Source organism: Macaca fascicularis, chromosome 16, assembly GCF_037993035.2.
Source record: "Macaca fascicularis isolate 582-1 chromosome 16, T2T-MFA8v1.1".
NCBI lineage: Eukaryota > Metazoa > Chordata > Mammalia > Primates > Cercopithecidae > Macaca > Macaca fascicularis.
Window position 1 is genome coordinate 61161824 of NC_088390.1, and position 16605 is coordinate 61178428.

Below are 16605 nucleotides of genomic sequence, written 5' to 3' on the forward strand. Positions count from 1 at the left end.
TCCCATCTCTTACCCCTCGGTCCCCTCCCTACCCCCATCAGCACCCTGCCTCTCTAACCACCAACCCCAGTCCTCCCCTCTCCAAGGCTCCTCTCTCTGCCCCAGCCCCCGGCCTGTCCCTCTGTCCTCCTTGCGTTGCCCCATCCCCCCAGCTCCCCCCTGGCCCTCTCCACTTCCCAGCTGCCTCCCTCTGCCTGCGCTTCTCCTGCCCATGTCCCTCAGGGGGAGCTTCTCCCCTCCCCTCCCCCATCCTCTCCGCTTCTATCTCCCCTCTAGTCCTTTCTTCCCCCGCCCCACACCTCACCCTCCCCACCTCCACGCCTTCTGCCGACCCCACGCCCCTCACGCCCCTCTTCTCCCACAGACCGCTCGGGCCTGCTGTGTGTGGACAAGATAGAGAAGAGTCAGGAGGCGTACCTGCTGGCGTTCGAGCACTACGTCAACCACCGCAAACACAACATTCCGCACTTCTGGCCCAAGCTGCTGATGAAGGTGACTGACCTCCGCATGATCGGGGCCTGCCACGCCAGCCGCTTCCTCCACATGAAAGTCGAGTGCCCCACCGAACTCTTCCCCCCACTCTTCCTCGAGGTCTTTGAGGATCAGGAAGTCTAAAGCCTCAGGCGGCCAGAGGGTGTGCGGAGCTGGTGGGGAGGAGCCTGGAGAGAAGGGGCAGAGCTGGGGGCTGAGGGAGACCCCCCCACACCCCTTCTCTCCTTCCTCTCGTCCTTGGATAGATTCAGCTCCCACACACACACCCGCACTGCCCAGGTCCCTCCTCAGACCTCCAGCCCTGGGACAGGGCAAACAAATGAACTTGCTATGGAAAGGACAGTGTGGGAGGCTGGGGGAGCCGTGTCCTGCAGTTCCCAGGACCCCGTCCTCTCAGAAGGTAGGGGAAGGGTGGGAGGACTGAGAGGAGACAAGCCACCTTGACTGTAGGGGAAGGAGGAATGTGGGCTGGGGGAAGGTGCCCTCAACTCACGCCCTACACACACAAGAGAGAGCCCCCACCCAGTTCCTTGGCCTAGGTCTCCCCTCCAGGCTGAGGGCCTCTCTACTTCCCCAGATGCCTGGGTGCAAAGAACCGCTTGGCTTGGCTCCTCCCCTGGAGGTTAAAATTTATAGTCATTCTAACTGCACTTTGGAAACCAAGCAAGGGGAGAAGACAAATGAAGAAAAACTAGACAGAGAGAAAAATACGAAAAAGAGAGAGCGAGCGATAGAGAGAGATGATATTAAGTTATTAACTGAGGCTGACCAGAGGGGAGAGACCCCCCCCTTTACCACCCCATGCACTTTGTGAGCTGCCCTCCTTCCCCCACATCAGAGAGGAATGCCCCCACACCAGAGCCCCAAGGGTAGGGCTGCCGATCAGAGCTGTGAGTTAACACAACAGGGTCCTGGCCACCCCCCTTGCCGTACCCCACCCTCTGTGCCCCTTTGGCACCCCCCAACCCTAGTATGTCCTCGCTTTCTGCCACTCGTGCCCGCTGAGTTCCATCTACCTCTCACGCTGGATGCCAGCTGGCCCCTCACCAGCCTGCCCTGCTGCCCACACAGCTCCCCTTTAAGTGCCCAGCCCTAGGGGCCTCTCCCCATCCACCTCCTCCTTCCACACCTTGGCACCCACCCAGGAAAAACTGTGGCTCCAGCTCCTACCCTCCTCATATCCTGCAGTATTAGCTAGAAACCGGATGCTGCTGCACTGGGTGGTGGTGGGGAGGGCAGGAGGGCTGTGCGTGAGCGTCTCCCAGAACCCTCCACCCTTTTAGCACTCTGTTTCCCTGTTTCCCATCTGTCTTCTGGGCTCTCTCTAACCTCTGCCCTCTCCCCTGCTCCTACTCACTGCACTAACTCTGGGCGGGCAGGCATCGGAATGGGGGTGTTTAGATAAGTGACACTTAGTTGGGGCCCCATGGGAGGGGGTGGTCGGTGCTCCTTTTTCTTTAAAGCTCTTTTGGCCAGCTGCCCCTCTGCCCCAGGACCCCTTCCCCTCTTCTTTTCTCTAATTCAGGGACTTTGGCTTGAGCCCCTCTCACCCTCCTGGTGAGGGTGCTCTGTTGGTCTGCACTTGGGTGAGCTGCCCTCCTCCCCCTCCCTGTGGCTGCCGCCCACTCCTCAGGGGAGAGAGGGAGAGAGGAGGTGGTCCTCCCATGGGAGCAGGAGGTGGGGGTGGGACAGAGCAGACCAGAGGGCGCTGGGCTCAGGGCTGCATGTCGGCAGGGATGGATGGGTGGACACAGATGCCCCCGGAAGCCATGGGGATTGGGGCAGGGGGTGGGGGGAGGGGTGCCAGGGCTTCCTGCGCTTTGCACTATTGGGGCAAAAATGTCTTAAGCAGTGGGGAACCTGCCACCCCACCCTGACTCTCAGCCTGCCACAGCCCCCTACACACACACACACACACACGTACATGCACACACGGACATGGGAAGGCAATGCTATGCTGCCCGTTAGGGCACTGTCCTTTCCCCATCGGTCAGGTGTTCCAACAGGGGTGGAGGGCCTGGAGGAGCACCCACTGTCACCTGTGCATGTTCCTGTCCCACCCTGCTGGGGCCTCGGGCTGCCTGCGCTGTCTTTGTCTCTATCCTCTCTCTCTCCTGGAGTACTGATTCCTGTATTACTCCAGTTCCATGGGTAGGCCCTCTTGTACCTTCCTCCCACGCCTGGGGGCCCAGTGGAATTCCTGACCTGTCTGCTGTCTTCCCCATCCCTCCATCCCCACCCCAACCCCTCCATCCCCATTCTCAGCCATGGACACGGCAGAGAAAAGGCCTTGAAGAGCCTTGGCCTCTTATAGGCACTTGGGACTCCCCTACCCTCCCCAATCATATGAGCTGTGATTCCCCTCCCCCTCGGTGATGTGGGGTGTATGTGTGTGTTCCTCTGCGTGAATGTGTGAGTGAGTACACATGGTAGGGGAGGAGCTAGGGCAACTCAGGAGTGCCACGCACCTGCTCTAGAGCGGCAGCTGTCCCAGTCCCTGCTGTGGAAGTGGGGGACAGGGCCCTCTCCTGGGGGCCATTGGTGCTAATGAGGGGGATGGCCTTGATGTGGGTGCTCAGCATGCCTCCCCCAGTATTGGCCCGGGGCACTAGGGCAGGCAGGGTGGAGCAGCAGGTGCAGTATCGGTGGGAGGACGGGTTGCTGGGAATAGGACGAGGGGGCCAGGCCAGGACAAGGGGGTGCCAGAGCCATGACCACTACCCCGCCCCCACCACCCGCCTCTCCATCTCAGTATTGCCCCTCCCATCACTCATAACACACATACCTCATCCAGCCTCCTCCCTGCTCAGACTTGGGGAGGGTGGGGGAGGAGCTCCTGCCCCTTCTCCTGGTGGCGGGTCTGCAGAGCTGGGAGAGGGCAGGGCGTGTGACAGAGACACCGTCCATAAGGAGGACAGTAACTCCTGCCCTGGGAACTCCTGGGCAGCGGGGAGGGGGACACTGCCCAGAGGCGCTACTGAATGTATGAGAAGCTGGTGCTGGGCTGGGGGGAGGGGAGTTGTGGCCAGACACAGGGAAGGAGGTAGGTCTCTTCCCCAGGGAGGGGTGGGACCGGCAGGGGTGACTAGAGGGGCTCCTACTCCTGCCCCACATTGACAATCAGTATGTCTGTTATGTGCGATTTTTCACCCCGTTGTGTTTTGGGTCAGGATTTTAAAGAAAGATATTTTTATGGTAATTGTTGCTCGTCTATTTTACTATATATTTATGTAATAAATATATGATGAAAATAACCCCCTTGGGCACCCCCCTTAGACTTGTGTGCTGTTTCCCTATATCCTCCCATCTGCTGGCAGAGTACCCACCCCACAAACTGACCAGATGGAGAGGTGGCCCCCCCAGCCTTGGCAGTATTTCCACCCCACCCCCCAAACGAGCACACACCACAGAAGCCAGCTCAGCTGTGAACTCTTGGATTTGAGACAGGAACAGAACAAATCAGGGGGCCAGGGGAGGGCTGTGGGGGAGAGAGAGTGGTTTAAATAGGGGAGGGGGGGAAGTTCGGTGATGGGGGAGGGAGGCAGGTATTTACAAGAAGGCTCAGGGGGCCAGAGGCTCATCTTGGAATATTTTATAACAATATAAATAAGATTCTGGTTTGCTTTTCCTTTTCGTCTCGTAAAGGAGAGAGAAGTGCAGAGTTCGATTCTGTACAAGGGGGCAGCGGCAGAAGGCCGGCCGGGCGGGTCACTGGGCGTCCACCCGGAAGGACAGCAGCTTCTCGGAATGCATGTTGTTCAGGGTCCGCAGGTCCGGCAGCTTGAGCAGCAGCTTGGTGAAGCGGGAAGTCTCCAAGGGCCGGTTCTTCAGCACCAGAGCCCGAAGAGCCCGCAGCAGCGTCTCCTGGAGCTGCTCCACCGAAGCGGAATTCTCCATGCCCGAGCGGTCTGTGGGGAAGACGACAGCAGTGAGGCGGACTCCCCGAGCTCCTCTGACGAGGAACCGGAGGTCTGCGAGGACCTGGCAGGCAATGCAGCCTCTCCCTGAAGCCCCCCCCGAGGGCCGATGGGTAAGGAGAAGGAGTGCCGTACCTTCTCACAGGCCTCTGCCCCGAGAGCAGATGCCTGAAAGCTGGGAGCGTGGGCTCAGCAGGGCTGGTCACCTCCCATCCTGTAAGACCACCTTCCCTTCCTCAACAGGCCGAACGTGGCCAGGCTCCCTTGCTTTTTGCTGTGTAGTTCCCTCTGCCTGGGATGCCCTTCCCCCTTTCTCTGCCTGGCAACATCTTACTTGTCCTTTGAGGCCCCAACTCAAGTGTCACCTCCTTCCCCAGCTCCCCCAGGCAGAAATAGTTGTCTGTGCTTCCTTGGTTCATGCTTCTACTGTGACACTTATCTCACTGTTTTATAATTAGTCGGGCATGAGTCTGTTTCCCAAGCTAGACTGTGTCTGAATCATGTCTGTATCCCCAGTGCCCAGTGCAGGGCCTGGCATAGAATAGGTACTCCATAAAAGGTGTGTTGAATTGAACTGCGTCTGCCTCCTCCCCCGGGTCAGGCGAGAGCCTGACCTACCTGCAGAGACAAGCACCACCGCGGTGAAGAGGCCCAGCTCCTCCTCGGTAAGCGCCAGGGAGTTGAGCTTCTCGCTGAAGTCGAACATGGCATTGAGCAGGTCTCCCATGCCCATGGCACCAAGCTCCTGCAGGCTGTAGGTGGTGCGGCTTAGGAACATCACTGTCTGGTCCTTGACGTTAAACAATGATGCAAAGCGCACCATCAGCACCTAGAGGGGGAGTGGGAACAGTCAACCTGGGTGGGGTGGGAGGAGCACTGACCAAATCGCCCCTGTAGTTTGCCAAAGGGTTTAGTGGTGCTGCCTTCGATTTCTCAGTACAGTGGGGGTTGTTTCTGAATGGGCAATGAGGGAGCCCAGGTGGAAGGATGGCTTTGGGATCCAATAAGCCTGAATCTGAGTGTCAGCTTTGTTATTACCTGTGACCTTGGGCAAGGCATTCACCAAAGTTAACTTGCTTTTGTCTAGAATGGGGGCAACAGTGTACCCAAGGCATTATTTCAGTGTAATGGGTTGTGATTAAATTCCAGCTGAGATGACAGAAGTCCCAGCCATCCAGAGACAGCAGCAGGAGCAGCTCAGCCCCTTCCACCAATCAGAGGCTATAAGGACAAAGATACTGGGTTCTAAAACCTTTCAGAGGTCCTGCCCACCCCAGACACCAAGGCCTTCTGCTGGATCCTTCCCAAGGTCAAAACAGGAAGTGGGCCGGGCGCGGTGGCTCAAGCCTGTAATCCCAGCACTTTGGGAGGCCGAGATGGGCAGATCACGAGGTCAGGAGATCGAGACCATCCTGGCAAACACGGTGAAACCCCGTCTCTACTAAATAGTACAAAAAAACTAGCTGGGCGAGGTGGCGGGTGCCTGTAGTCCCAGCTACTCGGGAGGCTGAGGCAGGAGAATGGCGTAAACCCGGGAGGCAGAGCTTGCAGTGAGCTGAGATCCGGCCACTGCACTCCAGCCTGGGCGACAGAGCGAGACTCCGTCTCAAAAAAAAAAAACAAAAACAAAAACAGGAAGTGGCTGGGTACAGTGGCTCATGCCTGTAATCCCAATACTTTGGAAGTCCAAGGCGGGTGGATCACCTGGGGTCAGGAGTTCGAGACCAGCCTGGCCAACATGGCGAAACCCTGTCTCTACTAAAAATGTAAAAATTAGCCAAGTGTGGTGGCGGGCACCTGTAATCCCAGCTACTCGGGAGGCTGAGGTAGGAGAATCGCTTGAACCCAGGAGTTGGAGGTTGCAGTGAGTGGAGGTCGCACCGTTCCACTCCAGCCTGGGCAATGAGCGAAACTCTGTCTCAAAAAAACAACCAACCAAAAAAAACAGGAAGCATAAATGGTCACTCACCTCAAAAGTGCCAGCCTTAAGCAGGGTGACTTGGTCGTGCTGAGAAAGGTCACGGAAGCCTGGGATGTGCTTGGCAAACTCTACCACCTCCCGCACAGCGGGTGTGAAGCTCATGGAGAAATCTTCCCAGATCTCCTGCACCGTTCGTCCACTGCGTCCGTGCGGGTACATGTTCATAGGACATGCCTGCGGGAGGAAAAGATTGAGGGACGCGAGTGTCAGCCAGGCTGGGTCAGATGGACGCCCCAAGCAGAGCTGGACCCCAGATTCTGCCTGGGCTAGAGGCTGTGGCCCTGGAGGATGGGTCTTTCAGATAAAGTAGCAATTAGGTGCCAGGTGGAGATCAGGGATTCCCAGGCAGAGCCCAGACTGCAAGGCAAGATGTTCTCTCCTGGGAAGAGGCTATCCCCACCTTCAGCCTCCAGGAGCCCCCAGCTGCCTTCCACTAAGTCCATTCTGCCAAGCCCCCCCGACCTTCTTAACGCACCCGCCCGCCCCCACGCCCTTACCAGCAGAACATTCTTGGAGTTACCCTGCCGGGGATTGTTGGCAGGTGCCTTGCTTTCTGGGGCTGCATACACGTGGGTGGGGCATAGACGGTGCCCGTTGCTGTTGGACTGGTGGCAGCTGTGGTGTGCAGGGCCGGGAGGCCAGGTGGGAGGGTAGGAGGAGGGGGCCTGGCGCAGACCATTTAGGGCCTCGTTATGACGCTGGGCAGCCAAGGTGTTGTTGTCATTAGGGGCAGGTGGGCAGCCCTGATTTTCCCAGCGATGCGGGGTGGTAGCTGGAGGGCTACCTGATGCATGGTTGGCATTAAAGTTGCCAGGTGAGCTGCCCAGCTTGTCATGGGCGTAGGTGAAGATCTCTCGATGGGCCCGGGCCACCTGGGATATCACATCCTCCACTGTGGGCTCGGGGCTTGGGGATCTGGGAGGCGTCAGCTGTTGTGGGAACTGGGAGAAGCCCACCAGGGGTGAGGGGACTGGAGCAGGGGGTGGCGAGGGGCCCATGGAGCCTGGGGTGGGGTGCTGGGTGGGTGAAGTCTCCAGCAGGCACTGGCTGCTCAACTGGTTGTTGGCCAGGTTCATGGCACTCTGCATCTCAGCAAGCATCCGCTGCTTCTCTCGTTTGGGGATGCGCCCAAAACGCACAGCTGCAACAGGATGAGAACAGCGTCAGGAAGTTCTCAGCCACACTCACGTGCTTCTCTTCCTTCCTTCCTCCTGAAAGGGCAAGGCTCTGAAGGCTTGGGGTTTCACATCAAAACTAAAACCAGCAAGGCCACGCCCATCAAGGGGGTTTCCCTAGGAGGGATTGTTGGTAGGAGGTGACCCGAGGGACCAATGGGATAGAAGTGTATGTTGACCCAAGCAAATGAAGGATGGACATCCCCTGTGCAAATGTGATTCACAGTATGATGTGTCTCCATTTGTGACTTTTTTAAAGGGAAAGATTAATTCAGAAACTTTGGGCGGAAAAAAGGGGGAGGATGTGGGGATGCTGCCTCACCGTCTCGAGACATGCCCACGGAGAGACACTTCTTGAAGCGACATTGCTGGCAGCGGTTGCGATTGATGCGGACGATGGAGCAATTCTCATTCTTCAGACACCTTTTGTACTGGATATTCTGCTGGATGCTCCGACGGAAAAAGCCCTGGAGGGCAGGGGCGGTTAGTGACCACCTCCGTCATGGCTGAGCCTCTGTGTCCAGGGGGAGGGGGCCACCTGCCCCTGCCCTTACCCCCAGTCCGCCTCACCTTGCAGCCCTCACAGGCGTGCACGCCATAGTGGAAGCCCGAGGCAACGTCCCCACACACTTTACACAGTAACACCATGCCATTCAACTCTGTGAAAGAGACAGGCAGCAGGTGAGCAGGAGAGGCCAGGCTGAGTGGCCAGAGGTGTGGAAGGCTTTCTGGGCTGGAGATCCAGGGAGGGAAAAGCTAAGGAGGAACTCCAGTGTTGAGGGGCACTGGAGTGACAAGACTGGGCTGAAGAGGGGCTGGTGCCACTCTAGGAGAAATCCCTGAAGCCAGAATAGGCCCTGGCGAGACTGGTGTCACATAAAAACCCATTCCCAATCTGGCCCTGGCCTGCTTCCCTTCCCCCGAATCAGCTGGAAAAGTACTCACTGGTGATGTTGCTGCTGCTCTTGCTGGGGGACACTCGGCTGCTGTCCTCCATGGCCACTTGTAGACTCCCTGGGGGGCTCCCATTATAGAAAGAGGAGGATGACGACGAGGAAGATGAGGAAGAAGGGGAGCCATCATCACTCAGGCTGGCTGCAGTGCTCCCAAAGGAGCGAGCTGGGTCTTGAGTGAGGGAGCCAGTGGGGGACGGTGGGAAGTACGTGGGACAGCCTTGCGTCAGGGACTGGAAGCTGCCATTGGAGTTGTCACTATAGAGGGATTCAGGGCTGGTGCGGCTCGGGGAGGAGCCACTGGAGCCAATGTAGGTGATGACGCCACCTGGAGGGAGAACAAAAGGGAAGGGGGTGTCAGCCGCCATGTCTCTGGACCTAGGGTGCCACTGTGCTCATCGCCACCTGTCTGCCCAAAACACTGCTGGCCACTCAGTTCACCGTGTGGAGCCCCTAATCTTGGAGTTAATAAACAATTCCCCAACACACAGTAGACATGGCATGGCCAAGCAACACCCACAACCCTTTGCAGGACACGTTCAGCTTCTGCTTTGAATGTGAGGCGTGACCCCTGTGGCATCTCGCATATGTGCCCCCTTCCCTATATGCCTTCCTTGGGAATATCGACTGCAACTAATGACTTAGTTGTCAATTGAAGATTGGGGGATGGGCAGCTGAGCGCCATTCAAAGTGCCCAGTCCTCCAAAAACAAAAACCCAGTTGCTGATTTTAATACTGAGACCATTCCAGGAATGAAACCATGGACCATGGAGAGATAGCTAGCTAATAGTAGAAAGAATACAAATCTTACAAAAGTAAGACAATCACATTCCCCCCAGTCTGGGAGATATATTCTCTGAAGGAACTGAAGGGAAGGAATCTGCCCGCCTGGTTCCCCTGGCCTCTAAGAGAGTGAGCCACAGTGGACTCTATCTCTGTGTCCAGAAAGGACTTCGCGGTGCGAGTTGCAGGAGGTGGAAATACAAACTGTACAAACTGTCCAGCCTAGGGCTCTAAAATTCCCCCTTCAGATCTCAGCCTGGTAACAATGACCTTGGCTCTGGCCACTCAGGGACTTTGACCCTCTGGTTACATTGCCAACGAGGTGGCTGTGCTCCCGTGGTATTAGCAGGAGAAAAAGGTGACCTGCCTGCCACACCTCTGCCAAGCACCTAGACTGGCCTGCCACAGGCGGGGTGGGAGAAGGGAGGATCCCAGGACACGTGTGAGCTGACACATGCCATGCCACTGTGTCTGCAGAGGCACATGTCTTGCTCACCCACTGACACACACTAAACTGGGCAGGGCGGCCCTAAAATAGCTCAAGGTTGGTCAGGGTGAACCCAGCTCCTTGGAAAATAGTTGCACAACAGATCAGCTCCCACGGTTTCAGGGCTAAGGTGGGGGATGGAATCATTAGGTGGCGGTAAATGAAGTTGACCTAGTTCACCCATCCACCCATCCCCCAAAAGAGAGTGAGACCTTCATGCAGAGGCTTCCAACGTGGAAGTGAGGAGCACACTCAAAAGTGTCTAGGTCCAGGTCTAGACCCATCACTACCAACTTATTTTGTGACCTAGAGAACATCAACTCCCCTCTTTGGGTCTCAGTTTTCCTTTTCATGAGAAAAAAGGACAATATCATTTCAGCTATGAGTGGGCGGTGCAGTTGCTTTGGGGAGCCCTTTGTAGGCATACTGCAGCTTGTTTGGTGGAGATGGGGGTAAGACAGTGCTCGCAGAACTAAGGAAAGAGAAGCTTGGAGAACAGAGAATTTGGAATGTGGGGAAGCTGAGTCTAAATGAAGTGCAGTGAGGTAGGTGCAAATAAGAGTGAAGGCGAAAGGAGCGACAAGGGTGGTTAGGGGTGAGGTCTCTTTAGGGAATGTAAAACAGAAGGCCATGAGAGGTCAGAGATGGCTCCATGTTACTTTGTTTTGGTGATGAGGAGGAGGGGGCCGGGCAGGCGGACCGGAAAAGGAGGCAGGCGGGGGCGGTGAGTCAGCCCAGCTTCACCCAGATCTCGGCGGGGCGGGGCAGGGCGGGAGCTGGGCCCTCAGCCGGCCTCACGTCCCCGCTCCACGTGTGCCTCTCGCACGTGGCTCCCCAACGAGGAACCCCGGAACTCGAGGCCCCGCCCTCCTTGCTTCCCGTCAATCGAGAGCAGTAGCCCCACCTCCTCCCCGCCTCTCCCCGGCGACCGGGTCGTGGGCTGGACCCCGAACGCTAGCAGGACTAGGACAACCTAGGGGAGGGGAGAAGGGAACACGCGTTGCCGGGGTGACTGGGGGGGCGGAGCTCATTATGTAACGAGGCCGGGAGGCAACAACCAATGGGGTGGCGGCCACGGCTTCTGCTGAATGAAAACAAACGCAGCACGTGGGCCCGGCTCTAGAGCCATGTGAGCCCTCCCGGTGGCCGGGGCCCTGTAGGTGCCCTCCCTCGGGCCGGGCACCACGCTCTGGACTCCTCAAGTGTCGCTCCCTCCTGTCACTGAGGATTCCCCAGTGAGATCCGAACGATTCTCCCAGCCCCTCCTTCCCTGAGCCCCGAGCCACTGCTTCTCAGATTCCCTCGCGCCTGCAGGAACTACAGGAGGGGGAAGACAGGAGGGGAGGAGGTCCGTTTTCTGAGGCCAGGCATACCACAGCTGCAGGTAGTGGACAGATGGGGCCGTTTCGGGGCACTGTTCCAAAGCTCCCAGTGCCCCTAAATTTTTCGCTTCACCACCCATACCTCCTCTCCATTTCCACCCGCCCCGGGATTCAAGGCTCAAGGGAGCTTTGGGACTCTGAGGGGTGGTGATGGGGCGTTTCTGAGAGTATTCCCAGCCCGAACAAGTCACTCTGGAAATCCCACATTAAAGCCCCGCAGCATGTTAGCAAATCTCCGGGCCAAGGGACTCCCCGGTCCCTTACAAAGTTCCTCTTGTTATAAGGCGTAGATGGAGGTGGGAATACAGTGACAGGAAAAAGATGATAGTAAAGGAATCTCAGTACCTGTGTTGTTGTTGGAGTCCAGGGTCGTCATGTCTTCACTGGCTGAGAGCGGTCATTCAAACTGGACCTTGACTCAAACTAGAGGTTGCGATCACCGCTGTTGCCCCCTGGGCACTGGCTAAGGGCGGGGAGAGGACCCCGCGACTCACGATCAGGATCCGAAGCACCCTGCAGCAAGGTCTTGGGGTGGCCGGACTGCAGCCCTGGAGAAGGGTTGGACGTTGAGGCAACGGAGTTCTGCTTTGCATGGGAAGAGCAAAGAGAGTGTGTAGGGGGAATTAGCCTGCAGTAATTCTGGCTAGAAGGTAGCAAGGAGCGTCGGGTCTCTGCAGCGTACGGGGTGCCTCTGCCTGCCGACTCCGCAGCGCTGCGGGGTAGCGAATCTGGAGCTCCCAGTGCACAAGTCCCAGAGAGAGAGAGGTTGCAACCAGGAAGTAAGTAGGTGATGGGGAGAAACGGGGCACCGAGTCGCAAAGAGGCGAGACGTGTGCCCTGCTACGTTCCCTCGGCAGTAATATTTCACTCTGCCAATCTCAGCCGCCTTTTGCCCGAGCCTTTCCCTGGGACAGAGGGCTCTGCGCAGGCGCCAACAGCCCAGGGTTCCCGGGCCGCACGCGGCACTGGAGCAGGTACCATGTGATCCCAGGGAGCGCCTCGTGCCCCAGTGACACACTTTTCCAACAGCCGGCACGTTGAGCTCTGTGCGCCTGCGCAACGACGAGACTGTCGGGATTTGTAGTGCACTGACAAAGTGGGCGGACTGCGTGCCTTTCCTCTTTCTGCCTGGCAAAGCGCTTACCGGGACCTGGGAGGAGCTGAGAGTGGGGTGGGGTGCGCTGAAGAGTCAGGGTGGCGTGTTTAGAAAGCCTGTATGGCAGGGGCATGTGAATTTCTGGGGAGGGACTGGCAAGCTTGGCTGCTCTCTGGGAGATCAAAGCTAAGACGCCCTTTCTGCAAACCTTGCAAACGTGAGGGCTTCACGTGATTGCGGGACTGACCTCGTCCTGAGGTTACTGGTGACCGGGAGAGAGACAAGCCAGGGAGGGAGATTTCCCTGGAGTCAGGAGCTTAGGCTGCCCTCTGCTTAGGGGCAAAGTCCAGAGAAGGAAAGGAAATGTGACCCCCTTTCCCTTCTACTCGTCCTAGAGAGAACACCTCCAGGAGAAGGAGTTGCCACAGAGGTAGGGATGTCTGTAGGGACTCCCTGTTTGCTTGTATGACACCATTCCACCCACTCCAGTTGACTTTGGGGTGAGTCATTTCCCTTTGTCTGGGAAATAAAAAGGACAACAGAGGGGAACTAATAGTGAAAGTGCTTTGAGATCCTAAAGTAATGAGCAAGATGTGAGGCAGGGGGTGGGGGCAGAGTGACACCCTTGCCCCTCGGTGCTGGAGGGTAGAATATGAATTCCACAGAAGATTACTACTCAGAGGGGAACATGTAGATCATCTTAAGCCTCCCTCTTTTTACTATTGGGGAACAGGAGGCTTAGGAGAAGTGACTGGCCCAAGGTCAGACGTCCATTGCTAGTTTCATCTGCCCACCCCCAACAGGGAGGTGGTAGATGAACAAGTGAAATACTGAACAGGGGTTAGAAACAGCCAGCATTGCTGGGCGTGGTGGCTTATGGCTGTAATCGCAGCACTTTGGGAGGCTGAGGCGGGTGGATCACTTGAGGTCAGGAGTTCAAAACCAGCCTGACCAACATGGTGAAACTCCGTCTCTACTAAAAATACAAAAATTAGGCAGATGTGGTGGTAGGCACCTGTAATCCCAGCTAGTTAGGAGGCTGAGGCAGGAGAATCCCTAGAACCCGGGAGGCGGAGGTTGCAGTGAGACGAGATTGCCATTGCACTCCATTGCACTCCAGCCTGGGGGACAGAGTGAGACTCCGTCTCAAAAAAAAAAAAAAAAACCGGCATTTCCCTTCAGAGCAGCTGTCCCATGAGTAATAACAGATCTCAAGTAGAGGAGATCTATCATGTTAGAGGGCTTGGGACATGGAGCGGATGGAAACTTCTTCAGGCAGTGAAGGGAGAGGGAGCCTGAGCCACCTGCTGCTCCTGCTAACTGCTTCCCCAGGCCCAGTGCTTCTAGGGAGGTTTTTCTTCATCTAGAAAGTCCTTCTCTACAGGCAGCCCCTGGGATGGTATTGATGGATGCCTGGGAAACATGAAAGTCACCAAAAAGGTAGAGAAAAAGAATATGGGAGGCCAGGGGTAGTGGCTCACACCTATAATCCCAGGATTTTGGGAGGCTGAAGTGGGCAGATCACCTGAGGTCAGGAGTTTGAGACCAGCCTGGCCAACACGGTGAAACCCCATCTCTACTAAAAATACAAAAATACTAGCCGGACATGGTGGCGGGCGCCTATAATCCCAGCTACTTGGGAGGCTGAGGCAGGAGAATCACTTGAACCCAGGAGATGGAGGTTGCAGAGGGCTGAGATCGTGCCACTGCACTCCAACCTGGGCAACAGAGTGAAAGTCCATCTCAAAAAAAAAAAAAAGGTCAAGTGCAGTGGTGGCTCACGCCTGTAATCCCAGCACTTTGGGAGGCCAAGGCGGGTGGATCACCCGTGGTCAGGAGTTTGAGACCAGCCTGGCCAACATGGAGAAACCCTGTCTCTACTAGAAATACAAAAATTAGCTGGGCGTGGTGGTGCATGCCTGTAGTCCCAGCTACTCGGGAGGCTGAGGCAGGAGAATCGCTTGAACCTGGGAGGCGGAGGTTGCAGTGAGCTGAGATTGCGCCAATGCACTCCAGCCTGGGCAACAAGACCGAAATTCCATTTTAAAAAAAAAAAAAAAAAAAAAAAAAAAAGGCCGGGCGCGGTGGCTCAAGCCTGTAATCCCAGCACTTTGGGAGGCCGAGACGGGTGGATCACGAGGTCAGGAGATCCAGACCATCCTGGCTAACACAGTGAAACCCCGTCTCTACTAAAAAATACAAAAAACTAGTCGGGCGAGGTGGCGGGCGCCTGTAGTCCCAGCTACTCGGGAGGCTGAGGCAGGAGAATGGCATAAACCCAGGAGGCGGAGCTTGCAGTGAGCTGAGATCCGGCCACTGCACTCCAGCCTGGGCGACAGAGCGAGACTCCGTCTCAAAAAAAAAAAAAAAAAAGATGAAGAATATGGACACAGGAGTAAACAGGGTAGTGAGGACAGTGAGTTTGACCGCAGGAGCTTGACCACTCACCCTATGACTCCTTGTAGAAGATGAGCTTCCTAGAATGGGCTAGGCTTTAGCTTTGTTCCCCTGCTCCCAAGAAAAGTGGGGAGAGAGGGCAGTGGGCTCTTCTCTGGCCCTTTGGCCCAGAGTTGGGAAGCTGCAGCAGAGCATGGGAGAGACTGGGAGGGGCTAAAACAAACAAGGAAAGAGGCTTTTCAGGAAAACTTGGTTCTGAGCTCAGCCTCCACCCCCTCTCCCTCTGCCCTCTGGGCTCTGGAGGGAAAGCTAGGAGGTAAGTTGCCATGTCCTGCTCCTGCCTGCTCTCTGTCACCTTGACTCCAAGTCAGAGCCAGGGCCAGAGCCTAGGTGTCTGTCAGGACTGGACTCAAAATCAGGACCCCTGGCGTGCATCTAGCTCCCCACAGCCCAGCACCACCACTAGCACCCTCCCTTTACTTGCCGTGGGTCCTCCCCAAGGCCCACAGCTCTATTGCTGCTGTGGTGGTCCTGCCCACCCCCTGTATACTTGCTGGGTGTTTGTTCCTCTAGGAGGGGGAGCCGGGGTAGGTCAAGACTCCTTCCCCGCTGCAACCAGTGAGAAGCAGGAGGGAGCAGAGATAGAGAGAGCTGAAATTCAGTCAGCCTGACACTCCTCTTGGCAAAACCTGGGTGGTTCTGCAGTCTGTGTGTGGTGTGAAGGCAGAGGCTGGGAGGGAGGGGGCACAGGAGAGGGGTTACCCCCTGCTCCTTCCTTTGCATTTCTTAAAGGGCCCCTCCTTTTTTCCCTGACAAATAAGTAATTCGGGTGTCTTTCTTCTACAGCTGGTGAGAGGAATACAGAATGAAAAGGCAGTGTTCTCCCTTGGCTCCAGAAGCTTCTAGTCAGTCTGTGCCTGCTTCTTTCTCTGTCAGCAGCTGCTGGGAGAAGGGCAGAAACTATGTGACCCAAAGCCACCAAAGGGAGGGGGGAAAGGCTGGGTTGTCTGGTTCTGGGGGATCCGGAGTAGAATCTTGGCTTCTCTTTGACCTCAGCCTTGACCGTAAGACCTTAAGATCTTAAGACAACAGGTGCATCTCAACACAACCTATTCCCCTGCCCCTCCAGCTGGACATTGCTGTTTACTTCTTTTTTTTTTTTTTTTGAGACAGTCCCACTCTATCACCGAGGCTGGAGTGCAGTGGCTCACTGCAACCTCCACCTTCTGGGTTCAAGCCATTCTCCTGTCTCAGTGTCCCAAGTTGCTGGGACTACAGGCACACGCCACAACGCCTGGCTATTTTTAAAATATTTTTAGTAGAGATGGGGTTTCACCATATTAGTCAGGCTAGTCTCAAACTCCTGACCTCAGGTGATCCACCTGCCTCAGCCTCCCAAAGTGCTGGGATTACAGGCGTAAGCCACCACGCCCGGCCTGCTGTTCACTTCTACACACACACACACGTACATACACACATACACATATACCATTTCTCCCATAGCCCAGTTCAACTCAAGAAAGGACTGAACTCTTCATAAATAGTACTCAGATTGGATCCAGGTAGAATAGCATATTCACAATCTGGTACAGCAAGGCACTGCCCTGGTTCTGCATACACTTCCACTTGGATTCCCGAGTCTGGGATTCTGGGGACGAACCTTCCCATTAAGGGCCGTGTTGGATCCTGCCTGTGTGTTTCCAAATATGTCTTTAATTTTCCTTGATTTCTTTGGACTTCAGAGGACAGCAGACACGGAGGAGAAGAAGGAAAGGTATTTAGAACACTAAGCTCTGGTCAGTTATGTATTTGTGCGTGTGTGTGTGTGATTGTATGACTGTGAGACTGCATGTGTGTAAGTGTGAATGCTGTGAGTGTGTATGGGTGTGCGTGTTTGATCTGAGATCTCTTCTCCCTGTCAGAAGGTTGTTCTGGGTAACAG

The 16605-nt window shown here is 56.1% G+C and overlaps 2 protein-coding genes across 2 annotated transcripts in view; one reads left to right on the forward strand and one right to left on the reverse strand.

The window, feature by feature from the left end:
* The window catches only part of THRA (thyroid hormone receptor alpha), a 32483-nt gene extending 28740 nt beyond the window's left edge, over positions 1-3743 (forward strand). The window contains exon 9 of the mRNA XM_015437806.4: positions 365-3743. Coding sequence (XP_015293292.1) covers positions 365-615 — 251 coding nt within the window. The 3' untranslated portion in view covers positions 616-3743. The remainder of the gene's footprint in view (positions 1-364) is intronic.
* A 167-nt stretch (positions 3744-3910) lies between these two features.
* Positions 3911-12086, reverse strand: NR1D1 (nuclear receptor subfamily 1 group D member 1). The gene is made up of 8 exons (XM_005584071.5): positions 11516-12086; positions 8511-8846; positions 8136-8224; positions 7888-8032; positions 6888-7531; positions 6379-6564; positions 5028-5238; positions 3911-4400 (listed from the first exon to the last, which is right to left on the reverse strand). The coding sequence occupies exons 1-8, from the start codon at positions 11544-11546 to the stop codon at positions 4201-4203; spliced, it is 1842 nt and encodes a 613-aa protein (XP_005584128.1). The 5' UTR covers positions 11547-12086; the 3' UTR covers positions 3911-4200.
* Positions 12087-16605: the final 4519 nt, after the last annotated feature.